The sequence below is a fragment of the Acinonyx jubatus genome, chromosome D4, assembly GCF_027475565.1.
Source record: "Acinonyx jubatus isolate Ajub_Pintada_27869175 chromosome D4, VMU_Ajub_asm_v1.0, whole genome shotgun sequence".
NCBI classification, from domain to species: domain Eukaryota; kingdom Metazoa; phylum Chordata; class Mammalia; order Carnivora; family Felidae; genus Acinonyx; species Acinonyx jubatus.
The window spans coordinates 64,461,898-64,485,013 of NC_069391.1; the positions used below are offsets into that span (position 1 = coordinate 64,461,898).

At 44.4% G+C, this 23,116-nt stretch overlaps 1 protein-coding gene across 11 annotated transcripts in view; it reads right to left on the reverse strand.

The window, feature by feature from the left end:
- AOPEP (aminopeptidase O (putative)) overlaps positions 1-23,116 on the reverse strand; it is a 341,245-nt gene that overhangs the window by 151,332 nt on the left and 166,797 nt on the right. For all 11 annotated transcript variants that reach the window (XR_008291205.1, XR_008291206.1, XR_008291207.1 and 8 more), the window contains one exon: positions 1,286-1,475. Coding sequence is in view for 8 of the 11 variants with exons in the window: in XM_027048223.2 (XP_026904024.1) it covers positions 1,286-1,475 (190 nt within the window). In the remaining 3 variants the exon portion in view is untranslated. The remainder of the gene's footprint in view (positions 1-1,285; positions 1,476-23,116) is intronic.

Genomic DNA, 23,116 nt, shown 5'->3' on the forward strand with positions numbered 1-23,116 from the left:
GGTGAACAGCAGAGGTGGGATTCCACACCTGGTCTGACTCCAAACCCAGCCACCTTTCCCAAACCTGCCACGTGGCTGCTCTTCACTGTGTGGCAGGGGACACAGGGTGCATGCTGCAGGCCAAGGGGCAGAGAGGGTGGGAGGGCGAGTAAGATGTAGCTCCATTCGGGAAGAGGTCACAGTCTAGTTGCGAGGTTTGAGGGAAAAAGAAAAAAGTGAGGGAAAAGAGGCAGGTACCAAATACTGGGGGGAGTTCAAAGCTTCTAGAAGAGTAAGTATTGAATTGGGAGTGGACTGATCAGTCTGGGCTATTCAGGGTAGGTGATCTTGAGCTGGTTAGTGAAAAATAAACAGGATTTCAACAGGCAGAAGGAACTCGAACAAAACCACACAGGTATGCACAAACTTGAAGATGTCAGAAAATGTTAACTAGTCCAGTAAGCGTGTAAGGGGTGGGGATGGCAGGGAAGAGAAGTGATCAAATATTCGGAGCTAAAACATAAGCAGGAACCAGTTTAGCTGCCATATCCTCATTAGCACTGGCATCCAATTCTTTAAAGCAGAGGTTGTAAACTGGGAAAGTGTTGCCCATACCTCTGGGTATGTTTGCTTGGCATAGTATTCTTTAAATTACTAAATTTCACATAAAAATCCAGATTGAGAACTTCCTTTAAACAACTACGAGTCCAGGCTCCCCCGAGCCCTCCCGTCCACACGATGACAATTGGCCCTCACTGATGCGCAGCTCCCAGTTGGCCTGAGTCCTCACCCCTCCCTAACCTATTACACCAGCCGCGTTTCAGTCTTCATTAGTTGCCAGCAGACATCTGAGATGACAACTCCCGATTTAAATTTTTATCTTATTAGTAAAGAACCAAAACCATACACAGTCAACATCACCACAACCATAACCACAAGGGAGTGCCTGGGTATGCCACAGCCTGACCTGAGCTCCTAGTCTTTGCTCAAATGTCCACTATCAGAGAGCCCTCTAGTGCCTTCTAAAACTCAGCTTCCCACCACGCTCTCCGGCTTCATCTGCCTTCCAGTCCTCACCACCTGACGTGTTACAGATGTGCTTGTCTGTTTCCCCATTCTCTCTCCTATCCCTGCATTGAGAACCCCCAGGGCTCAGGGACTTTTCTCTGTTTACACAGCTCTCTCCTCAGCAAGCAGCACAGTCCTGGTGCACAATAAGCCCTCTACATATCTGTTGAATGAACAGATGCCTGTGAAGAGAATCTGACTCTGGGTGGGGAAATGCTTAGGGTCACTGTAAACCTACCTGCTGTGCTTTGGCCCAGAACACATCTTCCAAGTGAGTGGCGAACCCTTCGCTCAGCCACTCCTCCGTCCAGTCCCGGGCCCCGATGGCTAGCCCAAACCAGGCGTGAGCGATTTCATGGCAGAGACGGGTCCCACAGAGATGGCTGTTTCCCGTCAAGACGCTCTGAGAGAGGAAGATGATGTGTGGGCTGTGGATAATGGGGGAGAAAACACACGGAGTCTTGTTAGAGCCTGCCCTCGTGGTTGCCCCATGGGGCGGCTTTCTCAGCCTGGCGAGCCTGTTATTATCATGTGCATGCCAGATCATGACGGATAGGCTTGCAGCTTAGATGCTTTCAGAAACAAATAAAGTGGCAGTTTACGTTTCTGGCAGCGGTTCAGGTGGCCGTTTGTGCCAAGCAGTCGTCTCCGTCACCCAACGGCTATTACCTGTAATGAGTAACCTGCACCAAAGTTTTATGCCGAAGAAATTACAAGGCAATGGAAGCATTTACTCTGAAATCTGGACTGTAAAAGAAGAGCAGGTGTGAGACTGTGAAGCCCATGCTGTCAAGAGAGTGATCAAAGAAGCCCCTTCAGCCAAAAATCCGAGCAGCTTACACGCAAATTGAGAAGTCATGCAGAAGGACAGGAAAGGCCGAGAAGAATGGAACCAAAAATTTTCCATTTCGGACTGGGGCTGGTTATGGAGTTAACACACTAACAGGTGCCGTGGATGGGTGAGGTTTCTGAGAGACTCAGATGAAGGCCCAGTCTTTGTAAGGCAAAGATTTTCAAAGGTATCATCTCCTATCTATAGCTGCTTATACATTCACATGACATAACAAAATTAGGCAGGGGGTGGGGGGAGCCAACACACCCAGGTGTGCAAATGGCCCCAGGGCTGGCCCCAGCTGGGGAGATTTATCTAATCTCATTTTCCATACCTTGTTTTAAAACCCCAAATACCATGATTAGATTGCATAGACAAATGGGAGGAAGGGAGGCTGAAAAAAAGAAGAGGCAGATAGAAAACCTCCTCTGCTTCCACCTTCCACATTTTTCATTTATCCAGGAGTTGTTTACACTTTTATTAATGAAGAATTTGCCTTAAAAAAAAAAATCCCTCCTCCTTCATTTGAACAAGAACAGTTGGGAAACCTCCCAAATTAAGAAACTGTACACACGGGTTCCCTCCTTCAAAAGCCATTTGTTTGCTACCACGCCGGCTCTGCACAAGCCGGGACTGCTCGCAGATTTGTCCTCCGCCCCCACGGCCACCAGTAGAGAAAACCCCACCTGTATTTCCCTTGCACAACATCGCCCATTCAGCTCGGAGAGCTCCACTGAAATCGTAGGAGCCACGTGTGCCAAAATAGACAGCTTTCATGTGAAATAATAACAGGGCAAGCACACAAATGAAGTGTCTGCCAGGCCCTCAGCAGAGTCCACCAGAAACCCCAGGAATTAAAACGTGTGGTCGGGGCATTTAGGATGCGGCGGGTGGGGGAGGGGGGCAATGCAGCAGCCACCAGCAGTAGTTCAGAGGGCAAAGTCAGAAAACAAAAAAGGAAGGCAGGGAAGAAGGGAGGACAGGAGGGCTGATGGAAGCAAGGGAGGAAGGAACTGACAGGCACAGGAGCTAACCTTCTTACTGAGAAAGTCACCCCATAGAGAAGACAAACTGTGAAACCTGGCATTTTCGAGTAAATGACCGCTTGCTCTGGCATGTGCAGCGCTACAAAGGAAAGCCACAGAAATGTACCAAGTAAATAACATTCCAGACATACTGCTGGCAGTGCTTGGCCCTTTTGGCTAAAACAAAACAGAAGTAACTGCAGGCCTTGTAAACATGCTCAAAGAGGAGTCTGCATCGGAAGGGTCTGCTGGCCAGAGACACAGACGGTGCGCACGTAGTTACAGAGACTGGACGACTGACCCGTCCACTCAACCCACGAAGGTTACACAAGCTGATGACTGTGAAGTCACGGCCAGACTGTCCACAAAGAAAACGCCTGCCCCGTCCTCGGTGATGGCTCGCTGTTCTGTCCCAACGTGGAAGTCCAGCCAAGGCCCATTTATGCAAATATCAAAGTCTAGAGAGCCTGAAGGAATGCACAAAAGCAGCTGCGTGGGGGGTGAGGGGTGGCTGTGCGCTTTCCTGCCCTTTAATCTTTTCCCTCCAACGGCCTTTGTTGTCTCCGCCAGACCTCCCTCCCCACCTGCCAGTGCTCTGGAGACTCCACCCGGCCTGGCCTCCCTGCGTCTTGGCCGGGCTCAGGACGGGACCGGCGTGGCTGGAATCCTACGTTCCCACTTCCCATCCCCAGGCCCTTCTTCCTAGCCAGGAATATATGGATTTCCTACTGTCTTCGGAGAAAGATCAAAGCTTAAACATCCTCCTGGGTCGGAAGGAAGGGTGTTTCATTTGATATAAGTGACCCTAATATCAGTGGAAAACATGACCTTCTCCCTGAAAAGCAATTTTCCAGTTGAGAACCAGACCCCAAATCCTCCTGCAGTGGAGTCTGCACTCTGGAGCTTGGCTTTTTACCTGTGGGCGACTCTGGGGTGGTATTTCCCTATGAAGAAAATGGCTTCTTTCTTAAAACTAAATTAAAAACATGGATTAAAAATGGAGTAAGGTTTTGATAATCTTTCTCAAGGGTTATTAACAAAATTCTGACACAAAAGGACCAATAGAATTTACTTTTAAGGAGAATTTCCTCCTCTCGACCCTAAATGTCAGAATTGCTCATGTTACGTACGATTTTTACCCTGTTGTTTTTTTTTCCACAGTGAGTGAGGAAAAGTATAATGCTCTTAAACTCACTTTAAGGAGTAATATTAAATACTCCTTTACCGGCAGATAATCTACTTCCTGCCCACCTTCAAAACAGGATGGATGTTTAGAATTTTCTACTTCTACCTTAACCTTGATTTATAAGTTTCACCCCTGGGCTCCTCACACATTCCCGCATTCTCAGAACCTTATTCATGGTCCTAATCAGCCAGTGGGTCATCCGTCTTCTCTCTGACAAGGCCCATTTGAAAACAGGTTGTCTTGTTTCCCCCTAAAAGGGCCTGTGTCAGCTGCCTCTACAATATGCCAAATTGTCGATTCATCACTGCAAAGGATGAAGATAATCACTTCAATGATATCTTCATCCTAAAAACTGTTTTCTTTTTAAATTCACAGAGTTTATCACTTTTCCCAAATAAGAGATGGGCAGAAAAGTAATACTTCCAACTCTCAAAAAGCAGAAGCCTCCTGGGTTGTATCATAAATTCTTCCTTGCTACAAGTGGTCGGAGGAGGACAGGGGGCAGAGGAGGGGGGCGGCACAGAGCGACAGCAGGACACGTGTTCCCATTCTTTCCCAGGAGACCACCAGCGGGGCTGCTCCCGACAGAGGCCACGTGGTGGTGGATGTCTGCTGCCTTGCCCCTCGAGATTAAAAATATCATTTCTGGCCTGAAAACAGCTTCCCAGGACTGTTCCTAAAAGCTACCTCTCCATCCAGATTAGAAGGCTGTGTCTGTTAATGTAAAACATGCTTCTAGCAGAGGAGGAAGGAGTGCCTTCATTACTCTCAAGAGCTGCTCCAATCCTTCGGGAGGAATTCAATTTGGAACGGAAATGGAGAATTTCATCAGATCTTAAGCAGGGGCTGGTGTGTGATTTATTTCAGCTTTGTCCAGGGAGACGTGACCAGCGTGGCCCATCTTGCTGCCCAGGGAGAGGTACAGCACTTAGGGGCTCCAGCTCCACGTTGCCGCCCAGCGGGTCAGAGCAGGCTGCGGGTGGGACCGGGACAGGAAATGGCTTTTGGTTAAGGCCACCCCTCCCATCATACTGGAGCTGATCCCAATTCCCCCGGGGTGGGGGGGTGGGGGGAGGAGGAGCAGATTCACTTTTTCTACAGATCCTTGGGAGGGGCATCCAGGAAACAGATTTACACTCTTCGAGCTTGAAGTTCTTAGCGGTTCAGTTTTTCACAATCTCAACAATACGTGGACTCCAATGTCCCATTATGGGGAGGAAGGAAGAAACCAGGAAAGAGGCTCTTTTCCCTGCAAAGTCAACCTGGATAGTTTTAAGGGTCTCATAATCATGTGAAAGCAGCTTTTGCTTGCATGACTTAATTACTTGCTAATTTAGTTTGGACAGCTAAAAGTAAATTCGTAGTAGCCTGGGGGAATCTGCAAGGGAGACCAAATCTTAGTTACCACTCCCTAAGATTCAGAATGTGTTTTCTCTTTCATCCTTAAGGTTAGCATGATACATGTCAAGCACTTCAACCAATGTGTTTACAAACAAAAATGCTCAATCTGGAGCCCCTCTTCTCTGGAATGAAATCCTGTAGTCCCTATCTCTGGCATGCAGTCTGATGTAGGGGAGGCATCTGTGGTCCCAAAGGCAAAGGGGTGGCCCAGATGACCTGGAGAGCCCCTGCTCCCATCTGGCTCCGAGACTGCTCAGTAGGAACTAGTTATGCTTCATTTGCCCCATCTGGCATCCCACTGTGGTCACACAAGGTAGTCTTTACACTGGAGCTGTAGGAGATGAGGGAATGTTCTTTCAGGGATATGGCACTTTCAGGAGCTTGAGGTAGAAACCAGCTCTAAAACCTTGAAGAAAACCTACTACATCTGATCAACACTGAGATCTAGGTTTGGGAGAAAAGGCTAACATTAGCATAAGTTTTCCTTTAAAAATTCTGAATAGCAAACAGGTGGCAAAACATCTACTCATTTTCCTAAATGAATTCAGGTTTTTAAGGTTTTATTTATTTATTTTGAGAGAGAGAGGGAGAGGGAGAGAGAAAGAATCCTAAGCAGACTCTGCTGTCAGCGCAGAGCCTGATATGGGGCTCGAACTTATGAACTGTGAGATCATGAAATGAGCCAAAACCAAGAGTCAGACGCTCAACCAACTGAGCCACCCAGGCACCCCTACCTAAATGGATTTTGGCTGAAACTACCAACATAACTACAGCAGAGAGTGACTAAGAGAATCCCCAGGCCACATTCCAGAGGCTTCTACCAAAAGCAAATCTTCCTTCTAAAGATTCATATTGCTTGAGTGCTTGCTATGTGCTGGGCACTATATGATATATATATATCATCTCATCTGATCTATCTCATGACCTCAGGAGATAGATTTTATTATTATCCCCATTTTACAGATTCTAAAAGTGAGGTAGAAAAAGGTAAAGTGACTAGCTGAAGGTCACATAGCAAGCAAGTAATGGAGTATTTCTATTCATACAGTCTTGACCCTGAAGCCTTACTCTGCCCAACTCTGCCCAGGGTCATTTGGTTTAGATCTGCAACTTCTGGGCTCCCATCCCTCTGTGCTAGCTCAAGCCCAGTGGTGCAATAATGTCCTTGATGGAGCCCCATCTTCAGAGTCCACCCAAGGGAAGCCACCAGCCATGCCCTGGGACCTCTGTTCCCTAAATGTATGTCACAGCCAGAACCAGCCAGGGTTACCAGACTTTTGATCGGTAGACCTTCAGCCTCTTCCTTGTGGGAAAGCAGGTGAGGATGGAAGGGACAGGGGGCAAAGCGAGGAAAACATTACCACTCCACTTCTGATGCCTTCAAAGGGCCTAAATTCCTGAATGTAGCACCTCATTCTTTCTACCCTGTCCTATGCCAGGAGTCCCTCATGGACCACCACAAGGGGATGCTTAGACAAGCAGGTGCAAAGGTGCTCAGGCCCGTCCCTAGGAGGCCAGGAACATGCCAGACTCTCCCTGCCTTCTATCTCCCACCCATTTTTGCTAACTCCTGATGTTCCTTTTCCTAAATAGACTTTATTTTTTAGAGCTGTCTTAGGTTCAAAACTTAGGTTCTGCAAAATGGAGCAGCAGGGAACAGAGAGTTCTATATACCCCTCTGCCCACAAATGTATAACCTCCCCTACTATCAACATCCCCCACCCAAATGGTGCATTTGTTATTGTAATTGATGAATCTACCTTGATGCATCATTTTCACAGTCTACAGTTTACATTAGTTTCACTGTTGGTGTGGGGCATTTTCTATGGGTTTGGACAAATGTATGACATGTGACCACCATTATAGCATCACACAGAGTAGGTTCACTGCCTGCAACAATCCTCTGAAATTTTTTTCAAGAAGAGATGGTTTAAAGCAGGTCGCAAGCTCAAAGGTTTACAGGAGCCAAGAACATAATACAATGAGGGATGCAGAGATGGGGGAAATGGATAAAAAGATAAGGGGAGTAGACAAAAAGATGGGAGGAGCACACAAGGAGACAGAGAAATAGACAAGGAGAGGGGGAAGGAGTCAAGGAGAGGGGGAAACAGATCAAATGAGAAAAGCAGATTACAAAAGGAAGGAGGAAATAGACAACAAGATGGGAAGCAAATAACAAGATGAAGGAAGTAGATTAGAGGGTGATAATAATATAGGGAAACAGGTAACTACAAGATGAAAGTAGAAAACAATAGGGGGAAATAGGCAGCAATTTTTTCAAACCCCAGGTCAAAGCAAATAAACCTATGGACAGGGGCTACAATCTTTCTCCTCTCTGGTTTAAAGCAGTAACCTTAGGTGAAGAAGCTCATGGTTTCATTGCACACTGAGGTGTGCATCCTACCAGGGTTCAGTATGGGGCTCATGGAAGACAGAGAAAGGCTCAATAGCTGAGCACAGATGACAGCTGGGAGGAGAGATGGGGTTCCAAGTGAGGCACAAGGAGGGAAAAAGGGTTGGCACTAGGGACACCAAAACATTTTTGCCCGCTTCACAACTTTGTTTAGTGTTGGCCTTGGCCTCTTGCTAATGAGAAAAATCATAGCATGGCAGCAACAAAACGCAGAGACCACCTCTCGTTCTAGCAAACACAAAGACCACTTCCGACTTGAGAAAACAGAGATTGTCTTTGGCAGAGGGCTTAGCTGTCAAAAGCAGAGCAATACACACCGTACTCCTGCACCGCTGGGCAATCAGTCCATTGGGAATGCTGTCTAGACCTCAGCCCTGAACGAAAAGTGGAGACAGTGCTAGCAATGAGCTATCAGGAGTTGGCTACATCTAACTGGGGCTACCCTGCCTGAGGAAGGCGGTGGCGGTTGGTATCTCGTGGTTATGCTGATCTAAAAAGCTAAATAAAGCCACAAGTGAAGCTTAAGAATCATAGGTAGAACTAGTATTTGAATTATCCAACCAGATTTGGACTCCTTTCCTTCTGAATCCTAATGTGCAATGTCTACCTAAGGAGTCTTTGGATTTTCACAGACGAAAACAAAGAAAGAGTTTTTTTTTGTTTTTTTTTTTTTAAGTTTATTTATTTATTTTGAGAGAGACAGGGAGAGAGCACATGAGCTCGGGTGGGGAAGAGACAGAAGGACAGAGAAGATCCCAAGCAGACCCCCTGCTATCAGTGCAGAGCCCCACGTGGGCTCAGACCGTGAGATCGTGAGATCATGGCCAGAGCCAAAACCAAGAGTCGAACACTTAACCAACTAAGCCACCCAGGCGCCCCAAGAAACAGGTTTTTTTGAAGTTACTGAACACTCTGATGTTTTGGACACCGGGGACCTATCCATACCAAAACTACATGAACAATATTTATTGTAGCTGAGCATGTCTTTTGAAATCACTAAATTACTTATGAACCAAGAGCTGTGTTCTGCAGGATCTGGAGAAGTCTCCTGGTAAGTAATTACCAATTAAAACATGTTGGCAGCCTTCACTAAAGCACACGGATGACAAAATGTGATTCCACTCCTTCACCCCCTGCTCCCGTCCTCCCCAACCAGGGTGATGATGTTTGTTCCCATAAAAAGAGCTAATAAAATTAGCTTCCCCTGTGATACAGGGGAAATTTTATTTAATAAAACAATGCATTTTGCTTCATTCTCATATTAGCAACAAAATGGCGCAACTCAGCACCATAATATCTCATCCAGTCGGTTTTTGCTGCGTGTACAGGTCTGTCATTCGTGGCCAGGTGGAAGCCTGGAAAGCTGCTTTGATGAAGGAATATGTTCAGGCAGTTTGCACCACCCTCAGTAAGAACCACATGGTTATGGGTTTCCCTTGAAATATGGTGTGAGCACTCTTTGGATCCACAAACCACGTCCTCCCATGTTCCTTGTCTAGAGAAAGAAATTGCGGGAATTTCCCCAAGAGTACTTAGAAATTTAACTGGGGTGGAGGGGGGGTCATCAGTTGCTTCCACCACTGAGAGGCACTCTGGGAATCTGAAACCTCAAGATGTACTTAGGAATATGTTTAAGTGCTGTGCAGGGGGCTGATGAAAGCATACAGGGGGCAAAAAGGTGGGTCTGGACAGCGGTAGGCCTGAACACAGCAGGGTGCTGCAAACTGATAGAATGACTCCTGGAAGTAGATCTGTGCAGAAGGCACAGGGTCCTCCTGCCAGACAGCTACACTGTCAGCTAGCTTCCAAAGCACTAGGGTACTCTGTGTAGGAACAAGCACCAGAGCTACCTTAGGGTATGAGGTAACAGACTCAGATCTCTAACTAAATCAAAGGTAGATCCAGGAAGACAGAATTAAAGGAAGCTGAGTTCAAGTACTCCCTGCTGGTTGGTCCAATGGTGGTGGCGGTAGTGGAGAAAAATGAGAGGAAAAACAAAATAATGATGATGGTAAACTCTGAAGACCTTGCTTACTCTCACCCAGGCATGGTTCTAAATACTTTACATTCACTAACCCGTTCAATTCTAACAATCCCGTGAGGGAGATATTACTATCCCCCATTTTACACACAAATAAACCAAGCCACAAAGAAGTTACATCGCTGGTCCAAGATCCCATAGCAGATGTCAAATCTGACTCAAACACAGGCAGCCTGGCTTATGTATGTGTTTTGCTTGATCAACATCAGTGTGTTTCAGAATCATCCAGAGGTAGGGTTGCTAGATAAATACAAGACACCCAGTTAAATGTGGATTTCAGATAAACAATGAATAATTTTTTAGGGTATGTCATGCCCCGTGCATTATCTGCTAAACCTGGCAACCCTACCTGGAGGGCTCGTTAGAATAGATCATCGGGCCCCCACCTCCAGAGTCTGACTCACAGACCTGGTTGGGGTCTGAGATTCCACATTTCTACGAGTTCCCAGGTGGTGCTGATGTTGCTGGTCCAGGGATCACACTCGGAGAGCCACTGATTTACATTGTGGTGGCTGTATTGCTCTAATTAAAAAAAAAAAAGAAAACCCACCGTCAAAGTTTCTAAGTGGGAATATTTCACCTTGAGATCCAGATTTTCTAATTATACTGAAAATTTGAAAGATTTGGCCACACTAGACCCATATTCCCATGTAGCAACTGCAGCTGAATAGCAGGTGACCCTTTGAGTGGGAGCCTGGGCCCTCAGACCCCAGCTCCCCACCACTCCTTTCTGTCTCCCCACCACTGGCTGAGTCCACTTGTGTGTTTTTTCTCCCCCTTTCTTACAGCAGGATTAAGGGCAAAGTGAAATATTTCTTCTACCTGCGTCTCTATTAAAAGTAGGCAGAGAAGACGAAGTGTTCTAGGGAATCCTCTGCCATACACTCATTTTCATCTGCTGCCTCACTCCTTATAAGCATGTGGATTTAATCTCTTAGTTTTTCATGAAACATTCTACTGTCAAACTTGTTGGTGTCTATAAAACAGTTTAGCAGACTCTTGCTTCGTGGAGAGGACAAAGACACAAACTCCTGCCTCGCTCAAGCCGTTCACTACAAATTCCATATTACTAAGAGTGGAATTAATCAGGTTGATTGTATTTTTGAAATCCAAACACAGTTTCAATTATTACTAGTCACTAATGGCTTATAATGAAGGCAGAGCTTGTTAGCTAAGCAAACAACTGGCATGTTTGTTTAAAGTGTAAATAGAAGGGAAATTCATGAATTAAATGAATGAATTCGGGGATTGTTCTCTTTAGGCTGTAAAAGAGCATTCAGCTGCCACAATATATATCACCACCTTTGCTGAAAGGATTAGCCTGCTCAAGTTGTCTTTATCAGGTCAGGGATCTTCTTAGTAATTGCTCACGAAGTAAATGTCTCTCTGAGTTTTTGAAAGTACTCATCTGATTCAGTAAGTGCCATTAAGGACAAGGGACCACCTGACTGTTGGAGGTTCATAAATAACTTTGCTTTTAAGAACAATAGCCATATTCCCTAATCTTTATTTGACTCCACAAATAGACTAACAGCATGCTTGAGGATATAAACAGACAATATGCCTCATATTTTCCAGGGTGGTCCTAGAAAGTATGGGGCAGAGGGTCATTCTCAGAGGTTTTGAACTTAACAGCATTTCCCTTTAAAAGGTAATAAAGTGCACCAGAAACGAAAAATAAACAAATAAAAGGTTTCACTCTTCAGTCTTCTGGTTTTTAACTAAGCTTTTCATTTAACAGAAAAGACAACTCACACTGGTACACACGCAGAGGGGTTCTCTTCTTTCCTATAACAAGACGTCCGGAAGAGGGTGGTTGCTGGGGTTGGTTCAGTGACTCAGCAATGCCAGTCAGAGCTCTAGATCTTTCTGTCATCCCATTCTGCCAGCCGTCCTTCCTATTTTCACTTTCGTCCTCACACCTGCCATCTCATGGTCTCAAGTTGGCTACCGCAGCTCCAGGCATCACATTCATGTTCAACATAAAACAAAAAGGCAGGAGAAAAGGGGTGCTGTGCCAGCAATATCTATTGCTTTCATCAAGAAAGCAAAACTTGCTCCAGAAAGCCCAGAGCAGATTTCCTCTCACTGGTTACCCAAGGCTGTAAAGCAGCATGGGGAAGAGTCTCTTTGGCTTTTTCTGATTCCATGGCAGAGGTGGGCAGGAAGAAGGGGTTTGCATTTAGGTGTAGGGCCAGCCACAGCACCCGAGTTCAGCTGTCCTTCTCATAGATGTTGAAGAACCACTCCTTGGGTCTCTTAGAATGCAAATACTTCCAGAAGAGCTACTGTGCTAAAAGAATTCACCCTTAAGTGTTAGTAATGTATCTCATATTTTTCTAGACAGGAGGCAGTTTGAACGCAGGGACTGCAGGATGGGCAAGAGTATGTACTTCAAGGCCATATTCTACCTATTTCCCAACTTACCCTGATGCTGGCTGACATCTGGACTCTTATTTTACCTTCTTATCCTCCACAGAAGACTGAAACCCATTCAAGCTAAAGGTAATGCTATCTATATATTATGGTGGTTTTTAAGAACTCAAGCTTTGGGGACAGAGCCATGGGTTTAACTCATGGTTCTCCCATTTACCAGCTGCAGCACTGTATCAGTTTCCTGTTGCTGCTATAACAAATCACTACAAATTTAGAGGCTTAAAACAACACAAATCTCCATTTTACCATTCTTCAGGTCAGAAGTCTGACATGGGTCTCACTGCTTTTAGAAGTCAGGACATTGGGCCTTGTGTGTGTCAGGAGGGAGGTGATTGGAAGGAGGAGGGGCATGGGTTCTTCCGGGGCATTGGTCGCATTCTGCTTCTTGATCAGGGTGCCAGTTACAAAGCTATACTCAGTTTGTGAACGCTCAATGAGCTGTATACTTAAGCTGTGCACTTTTCTGCAATGTGTTGTCCTTCAGTGAAAGGTTAAAAACAAGCAGACAAATATCTTGGGGGGAGCTGTCTCCATTTTCTTCTCGGAAAAATCAAGGCAAAGATTAAGCCAGAGTCCCATCAGTAGGGACAGGAACGAGACCAGAGACTGGGAAGCCTTCCCCTAGTTCTTTGAGCTGAATGTAGTCCAGGCCAGTTTCCAACACTAATTATGTATATACTTTAAATCTCTTGAGAAAACGTTTTTTTTCTTTTTTAATTTCTTTTGCCATAGAGTCACATTTCTATTGCAAGTAAAAGGTACCTTGTATCCTTCAGACACACCTGTAAAAACAGAACTGATACTGCCATATATCCATGTCTGCTTCATTTTCTTTCAGACACACTGGAAAACATGCCACAATAATAACCCCCTTTTCCATCCTGGCCAGCTGGAAAATTACGTTATGATTGAAATGACATCATACAGCTATGACACTCAGCCAGCGGCCGCTCTGAGAAATCTGGGTGAGGCAGTGACAGCATGGATGTGAACGCCACTCGCAATGAATCCCACCTTTTATTAGCAAGTGACTTTTTTATTGCCATGACATTTTGAAAATGAAACTGTGGCAGCCACACTGTCGGAGGCCATTGATCACCCAACGTCCCCTATCGCCACAACTAACCACACTGGCCAAACAAGACAAGAACGGGACTAGGAGAAAGTTCGTTTTAAATAACTAGTTCCAAAGGCAAAAGACCAGGGGCTGAGGCCATGCCCGCAGTGACTCTTAGGGGGTGGGTTAGCATTCCCTCTACTGCTATCAATTGTTTCTCAAGTGACCTCCAGTAGTAGTCATCATAATAATAGCATAAGGAGTAGCAGTAGTAGTAGAACCTACACTAACATCCTTCGATGTAGAATACTGACATTTCTGTAACGTAACACTCCAAGCAAAACCCAGCATGCTGATTAGGCAAATAAAAACAGGACAAGGCCCTGACTCTCCTCCATCTTTACAACTTTTGGGACGAACCACATGAAACTGCTGATATTTGACCATTCTCAACATCCAAAGATGAGCGATCTCATATGGCTCATCCTATAGACTGTCCCTCCCCCACCCAAGATCCTGCTCTGCAGCAATGTCAGGAGCTGCCACGAGATCTGGGAAAATTCCCATACTTCTCAAGCAGCAGGGAATTAGAAACACTGTTGCATCCCACTGCGGAAAAGTGCAGATGACAGTTCCTGGGCAAATGACACTGCGTTGTCCTCAGAAAGAGGTGGACCCTGCCTAGGTCAGTGCCCCAGATCAGAGCCCTCTCTGGCCAAGGCCAACTCAGTGTGAAGCTAGGCATCTCAAGTCAGGAGCAGATCCTGAAGTCAAAAGCAAAAGCAGGAGTGGGCCAGAACAGGGAGACTGGAGCAGCGATCACTCCCACGCCCTGAGGGAAGCCGAGTGTATCCGCAGCTGATGCGCTGGGTGCCTTACGGCCACCTAAGACCCATGTCCGGAAGCCAGAGGCAATGAGGCTGGGGTGCCATGGCAGAGAAGCTGGAATCGCAACCGAGTGGTGTGATTTTAGTGACCCAGCCTCACAAAGACACCTGACCCTTCCGTAATAGAGTCAGCCCCCATGGATTCAGGTATTACATGGTCCCAGGGCCCAGGGGGAGATAGACAGCACACTGTTTCATAGCCACTGTGCACAGGATGAACATGCACGCGATATTTGTTTAGCCAGCTGCCAGGAAGGGCTCTGGGAAAGAGAACAGGTTCATTTTGATGGAGGACTGGAGGTGGGGAGGAAAGGTGAGCACAGGGAGCACTGTCAAGGAGAAAAACTCAGCCCATGGGGGTCATAGGGGTGAGTAAGAGGAGCAGATCCGGGGCAGGAACATGGGATTCAAAGGCCTGGGTAGAATCTGGCTCACAGGTGGGAGATGGGCTGGGGCAGGGAGATGAGCTAACACTGAAGCTGGGGAAGGTATGAGAGTGGTTCTGGAATCCCTGGACAGTCCATCCAAAAGCGATCTTAGAGACCTGCCCCTCCCCATTCTACATATGAGAACACAAAGACCCAGAGAGCGAGCTCATTCATTCCACATGGTGAGAGCTGCCTGTGCCACAGCTAATTCATGTCAGACCCAATTCTGCCAGACATTTTATTCTAAAGTGTTTCACAAAATCCCAGTCACAGCAGAACCAGCGGAGCCCCCTTGCCTGAGACTGGTGTCTCACTCAAAGCTTGTGGCGACTGAGGCCAGACGTTGGTGGACGCCATCTTCTCTAGCCATGGTCACAAAATGCTTCTGAGATGGATGTTACCCACCTAACAGCCACTGATTACTGGGATGCGCCCTCTGGTAAGATTTGACTTTTTCTCCTACTGACAGAGGGCTACCCTGAAGGAAAGCTTCAACCACATTGTTTGTCTGTTGGTTTTTTTTTTTTCCACTCACCAGTTTCACATAGGAGGAAAAGAACAACAAACAAGAAAAAGAGAACACTTCATGCTATTTTCTTGGTATAAAAGGTGTCATACCTTCAGTGTGTAACTAACGGTTTCCTTAACTGTTTTCAAATTTTCTCTCTCGTTCTTTAATTCATTTTTTTAAAGCTCTGCAAACTGACCTTTGGGTTGAACACATCTATGGAAAGAAAGCCTGGCGTAAAGAAAAACTGGGTTATGATGGAGCGTCAAGGCAGGTAACCTTAACTACAGTGTTTGCAAAAGCAAACACTGTAACGTATGAAATAAAATATTAATAGCCATTACCTCAGTTCTTCTGAGAACAGACCTGACTCACAGTTTTTGTGTGGCGTGATTTCCACACATGAGCCTCACCGTGAACACTGCTCACGTTACCAGGCGATTGAAGCCTCAAAGCAGGAGAGACCAAGTCGAGTGTGTGTTTTTATTCCATAATGTCATGGGCAACGTTGCTTATTTTGGCGACCAAGTTCAGTTCTCCTGAATTTACCACCAAGTGCACATTTAAGACTAATCACCTAAACATATACTAGGAGGGTTGGCAAAATTATTTTCAACTTAAAAAGGAAAATATTGGAATAAGATGAATGTCTCCTGGTGATTTATCAGTGGCTAGAGATGCAATCACTCAGCTGAACCCTCTGACATTTGAAAGCACAAAGAGGGCAAAATATTTGTGTTAGTGGATGTATTTCCAATGCCTCATATGTGGGAGTTGCGAATGAACATAACTAGATTTTTTAATTCTGTGTGGATGGTGTTAACGTACGGCAAACACATTCAGCTTCTCGGGGGCTTATGGTAGGTCTGGTTTGTCCTTTTCTCCCTCTTTCCACTGTCTTCCTGAAAAGTTTTAGGTTCATAGTGGCCTAAAAAGCAACTGTTTTGACAGTTTTGTATATGATGATTATTTAGCTGAGTTAAATAAAGAATAAGAGTCAAGTGCCTACCTCAGTACCGGCACACAGAAAATTTGCCACAAATGTTAGTCCCTCCTCCTTATGCTGTCTCTTAGACTGCTAAGTGCTTTCAAGTCCGTGTTTAGAATTGATTCTTCAAATCCCCCATGAGATAGTGTAAAGTGAACAGTCCGCTTTTATTGGCGGGGGGCCCAGAGGGAGAGGATGGCTAATTTACTCCTCCAGACGGGATGCTGGCACAGTCCACGGCTGGACTGAAACTAGCTCTCTCGGCCACAGCTTAGCGGCAGGGGTTCCTGAGCTAAACTGCTTCTTGAGGTGGCCTGCCACACCGAGGTGTGTTTTTTAAATCTGTGCAATAAAATTTGGTGTGGTTGGAGAGGTGGCGGCGGACGGGAACCCACCCACAGGCAAATGACGTCAAAAAGCTAGAGGGAAACATTGGGCTTCTCTGTTCTCGAGAAGCTTCTGCTATGTTAAGCAACCTGAGAAGGAAGCTGACTTTCCATTAAAAACCAGCCGCTTTGGCAGTCGTCAGAGACAGCCTGGGGTCTATACTTCCCCTCTCAGGAAAAGTGGGGAAAATAATTTCCATAAGTTGGAAAGGAAGAAACCTGGAGTTCAAAGAGTCTTAGTGCTGGAAAGGCACTTGATGGTCATTTGGGGCAACTACCACTTCCAAACAGCAAGGAAGGAAACTGAGGCTCAGAGCAGGTTGGGGACTGAGTCTTGGCTTCTGGATGTCCAGGGCAGCTCCTTCTCCAGACTGTCACAAAGCCAGCTGCCTACCTACACCTTTGTGAGTGGCTCAAAGGAGAAAATACCCTGCACTCCAGTTTGCAGAGGGATCGTTTCAATAGAAGTTCATGGATGACTGAAGGGGGAAATGTGCTGTCCCACTGATACTCTGAAGCCCAAGATCTTGCTTGGGAAGAAGCTCTGGAGAGGCTGGGATGTGTGTGTGTAAGGGGCACACCTTTGCCCATAACAACGTGATGTGTGGGGTTGAGCACACTTTGCAGTGGCCCCTGCACCCTGGAACTCTGGGAAACCATACTGCGTGGGAACTGGGGCCAACCACCAGATCTCTCAGATCTTCAGCTTTCTCCTTTGCAGAAAGGACCCTGAGATGAGCTAAGGGACGACTGGGAAGCAGCATGCAAAAGTCACCAAGCAGCATTGTCCACACATTCCACACAAGGCTGCAAGTTCAGCTTTACTCTGTGTGTTGGGAAATCAATAAGCCCGATTTAAAAATATCATTATGTCACTCACAAATGTGTTTGTATTTTCTTTAGTAAATTAACTCTCCCATCAGTGACTTCCCAAAAGAGACATTCTTCAATTAATAAATTGTAATATCCTTATAATTTTAAAAGGCCCTTCACATCCATCTGTTCTTTCTCTTCTTAACTGAACCTTAACAGCTTAGTGAGGATTGTGGATTTTTTCCCTTTGGGGGAGAAAATGAAGGCTCAGAAAGAGGAAAAGACTGACCTGAAACAGCAAGCTCATGGGTAGGAGCTGGAACTCAAGCCCAGCTCCTCTTTCTAACTGGACTCTGGACATGTGTGCAGTAGGACCAGCGTTGGTTCCATGGTCTACAAAGTGAATTCACTCAGGGAACAGAAATTCTTGGTCCAATACTGGGTTGCACAAACAGGACACATAGGGTGGACACTGGTGCTGATCCATCCATTCACTCAGCAGATGTTTACTGAGAGCCTGCTAAGTGTCAGGCTCTGTGCTGGGTGCCTGGGATACATTCATGAACAAAAGGGGCAGAGGCTGGGGTGGTCAGAGAGATCACAGTCTAGCAGGGGAGACATTCAGTAAGTGGTACTTACTTTCCCTCCCTTGGTTTGTGTTTTTTGTGGTGCAAAATCAGATCTGCACCCCCCATCTACTTTATGTTCTGCTTGCTCAAGGGCCTCTGTAGCCCTCCCCTCAGAGGCCCTGATCTCCACTCCCTGTGGAAATGACAGTGGTGATGGATGGTTCTGCACAGTGTCTGACTGCTTTAGTTTGAGTGGTGGCAGTTGTTAGTGATGGACATTATTATCTGATCACTGATAGATTTCATTATGTGTAGCTTTCTATCATGGCGTTTACTGGAAGTGTGTGTGTGTGTGTGTTTGTGTGTGTGTGTGTGTGTGTGTGTGTGTGTGTGTGTTTCCCAGAATACATTTTATGGTAAGTTTTAAAATGGTTGGGGCAAAAGTGTAAGGTGAGCAACTTTCCAATAAGGGCTCGATGATGCATAGACAGAAGGTGCATTTGAACAACAAGGTTATCCCTGTACATGTAACTACAGAAAAGAGATGACAGAAGAACATGTGTTTTTACTGTTTTGATTAAACTAGACTTTTAAGTCAAATTTTTATCTTTTTTCTTTTCTATATGCAACTCTTAGTTTCTTGATCCACACAGGCTGGCTCCTTCCTCTTACCTCTATTATTGGAGGGGTTAGGACAGTTATTTAATGCAATCCCTACATAATAACTGCTTTTATAACATTTTAAAACCACTTTTCTTAAACAATATGTAAGTGGAGCATAAAGAAACCAATATTTTAAATTTACTAAAAGATCACTGATCGCTCTGGAGCTTGTTCCTGTGGTGAATGAAATGCATTCTTTAATCAGGGGGGGAAAAAAGGATGAGAGGGAAAACAGCACATAAAAGCATAAGTAGCAACTCAAAAATTATTTTCTTGGTTTATTTTATGTTGCAGCTACACAAGCCATCCCTTTTTGTGTACCCATCAATAAGATATCTGTTGTGCTTTTGTACAAAGAACAAAGATGCTTTTATCAATTCTCAAAAGTCTGTAGGACAAACCATTCATGCTGTCAAACCCCCTAGAACCCTTTCAGCAAATAATGAAATCCATCAGTGACAAATGTCAACATACTAATTTGTTAAATGCAAAACAAAAGCAACATTCAGACAAGGCGCTTCATTTCATGTTATATCAGCACTCCAATTTGTACCAAGTTTATGGCAACCCACGGATCATGCAATATTAAACAGGACTGTATTATAATGACTAAAACTGGAACAATAAACTCTCCTTAGCTAGAATGCTAATAGCAGCTGAAATACTGGCTATGATTTTAGTACATTCAACTGCTTCCAAACTATCAGAATTTCCATGAAGACACCTATTTGTAGTAAAGAGTGGTGGTGTACATGACCCAAATACATGGATTCCTCGTGGATAAAAAAAGAAATTTGAAAAATAAAATGGAAGTCATAGGGAAGACTTAGAACTCAGTTCAACAAGACCACTTGGAGCAAAATGAAATTCTTAAAGGTCTGAAATGTACAATGGAAGGATCTTCCTGATTTTTATTGTTGATCATGATAAAAGGACATGTACTTTTTAATTTGTTCCTTTTTTTTTTAGTTTATTTATTTATTTTGAGAGTGAGAGAAAGAGTATAAGCAAGTGAGGGGCAAGGAGAGAGAGAGTCCCAAACAGGCTCCACACTGTTCAGCGATGTGGGGCTTGAACCCACAAACCATGAGGTCATGACCTGAGCTGATAGCAAGAGTCAGACACAACCAACTGAGGCACCCAGATGCCCTGATAAAATGGATATTTCAACTGAGGTTGTCATATTCCGCATTATGGCAGATTTTAAAAAGAAAAGCCAGAAGAGAAAAGGGGATGGGTGATGCTGAGAGGCGGGGCTCTATACTTAGTGTGAGAGAGAGAGAGAGCCATTGACGTTTCTTAGATTTTTTTTAAAAACAGCTTCAGATGATGCCCAGTGCCCTAGAGGACTCTCAGTGAAGTAGTCAAAGAGCTAGTGGGTCTGGCAGGCTTCGAGGCCAGACAGAACTTGAGTACAAATCCTGGTTCAAGTGCACGATAAGCGTGTGACTTCAGGCCAAGTTCTTTACCTCTCTGGGCTGCAGTTTCTTATCTCTAAAATGGACATCACACCCACCTTGGCAGGGAAGCTGTAAGGATTTCCAAAGTCATGTACAATATTGATACATGAATGTCTTGGCCAGACTTCCCTCAAATCATTTCATTTTACCCCCTTTACTTTCAGAGAGATTAATTTAGTTGGGCTTGTGGGCACTCAACTGAAGATAAGCAAAGGGCACCATTTTGGACAAGAAGAAGGCTAAATTGTGTAGTTATGGTGTGCAGTCAAATCGCAGCAAATGGCAATCACATGGCAATCTCAAGTGTTTTACTGATATTTTAAAAAGTGTATCTAGTTTGGATTTCCATGTATCTTCAACCAATTCAATTACCATAAAGACAGGGTAAGGATGACACCTGCTGTGTATGACCACAGATCCATTTGCTACCATTCTCCCCCAGCACGGGGGCCTGATGCCCTTTTACAATCTTTAAAACAGAAGCAAACAAGCAGAACTACTTCAAGAAACAGAAATACGAAAAGTTATCACAGAAAGATAAAAATGAGCTTCCAATTTTCTTCCCTAAATGGAGTGTGTGTACACGTGCGCATACATACACATTAAGAAAATCGTAGGAAGCTCAGGGCCAGAAAATGTGCCTAAATTGTGATGAAAGAGGTAGACAAACATATCTTTGTAGAAGATAAGTTACACAAATCACACCACTAATGTGTTGGGTAAATTCCCAATTGGGCAATTGCCACCTGCCTGTTTAAAGTCCCATTCCTTGTCATTTCTTTTAGATACAATAGCTGTCTATGCTTCCACTCCTAAAAGGGGGCATGCTGTTGGGGAAAACACTGAGCAGCTGCTGTGTTTTGCCCACGCACTAACCTGTGTTTTGGTGGCTGACCCGCTCACCTTCCTCAGGAGCTGAAGCAACAACACACAAAGCAAAATCTAGCCAGCTTCATTATTTTTTTTCTCACTTTCTGAGCATCATTCACACGTAACCCTATTCACCCTTTTTCACCCCTTTTCATTTATGTGTGTGTAAGAAACAATAAATGACATACTCACTGGAAATTGAAACATGACTTTCTTTCCTGATTAAACAGTTAACAGCACACACAAGTTCAACTGCAACACTTTGACACTCAAAATGTGGTCTGGAATGAGGACCATCAACATCTCCTGGGAGCTTACTAGAAATGAAGAATCTTGGACCTATCTCAGCACTGCCAAATCAGGATCTGCATTTTAAACATGATCCCCAGTGGATTTATACACATATTAAAATTTTAGAAGCACTTTCCTAAGTGAAAAGTACATGTGTTTTAAGTGAAATCAATTGAAGAAGTCAGATTTTTTTTTCATTCTCTTATGGATAGCAATATGGGTGTGAGACACTGGAGGGGGTGGGGGTTAGTCCTAAGGACTCAGGGTTAATCCCACATTCAAAAGATAAAACTCACATTTAACAATCAGAGGAATACCGGCCACATATGGAACACTGAGCCAAGTGGCAGGGGTTTAAGGATGATATGTATAGGGCCTGTCCTTCCATTTAAAACACTCACTATATCCTCAACATAATAAAGGCCATATATGACAAGCCCACAACTAAAATCACAGTCTACAGTGAAAAGCTGAAAGCTTTACCTCTGAGATTAGGAAAAACACAAAAATACAACTTTGGTCAATATTAGGAGTCCTAGACTTCTTCTAATAATATTACAAGTCCTAAACAAAGCAATTAAGTAAGAAAAAGAAATGCAAATTGGACAGGAAGAAGTAAAACTGTCACTGCGGATGACATATTATATAAAGAAAATCTAAAAGATTCCACCAAAAAACTAGTAGAGCTAATAAATAAACTCAGTACAGTTGCAGGATACAAAATTAATATACAAAAATAAATTGCATTTCTATATACCAATAACAAACTATCAGAAAGAGAAATTAAGAAAACAATCCCATTTACAACTATATTGGAAAAAAATAAAACAGCTAGGAATAAATTTTTTTAAATCATTTTATTTTTTTCATCATGATAAGGGTACTCTTTAATTCCTATCCTCTATTTCCCCCATTCCCTCCCCGCAACTTCCCCTCTGGTAACCACCAATTTATTCTCTATACTTAAGAATCTGTTTCTTGGTTTGTCTCTCTTTCTCTTTTTCCTTTGCTCATTTGTTTTGCTTCTTAAATTCTACATGACTGAGATCACATGATATTTGTCTTTCTCTGGCTGACTTATTTTGCTTAGCGTTATACTCTTTAGTTCCATCCCTGTTGTTGCAAATGGCAATTATCCATTCATCTATTGATGGACATTTGGGCTGCTTTCACAGTTTGGCTATTGTAAATAATGCTGCAATAAACATAGGGGTGCATATATCCCTTTGAATTAGTGTATTTGTATTCTTTCGGTAAATGCCCAGTAGCGCAATTCCTGGATCATAGGGCAGTTCTATTTTTAATTTTTTGAGGAACTTCCATCCATTTTCCACAATGGCTGCACCAATTTGCATTCCCATCAATAGTGCATGATGATTCCTTTTTCTCCACATCCTCACCAACACTTGTTTTTTGTGTTTTTGATTTTAGCCATTGTGACAGGTGTAAGGTGATATCTCATTGTGGTTTGATTTGTATTTCCCTGATGATGAGTGGTGTTGATCATCTTTTCATGTGTCTGTCGGCCATCTGAATGTCTTTTTTGGAGAAATGCCTGTTCATGTCTTCTGCCCATTTTTTAACTGGATTATTTGGTTTTGGGGTGGTGAGCTGTATATGTTCTTTATGTATTATGGATACTAACCCTTTATTGGGATATATCATTTGCAAATATCTTCTCCCCTTAGTAGGTTGTGTTTTATTTTTTTAAATAAATATTTATTCTGAGAGAGAGAAGGGGGGAGAGAGAGAGAGAGAGAGAGAGAGTGAGCACACATGCAAGGGAAGGACAGAAAGGAGGGGAGAGAGAATCTC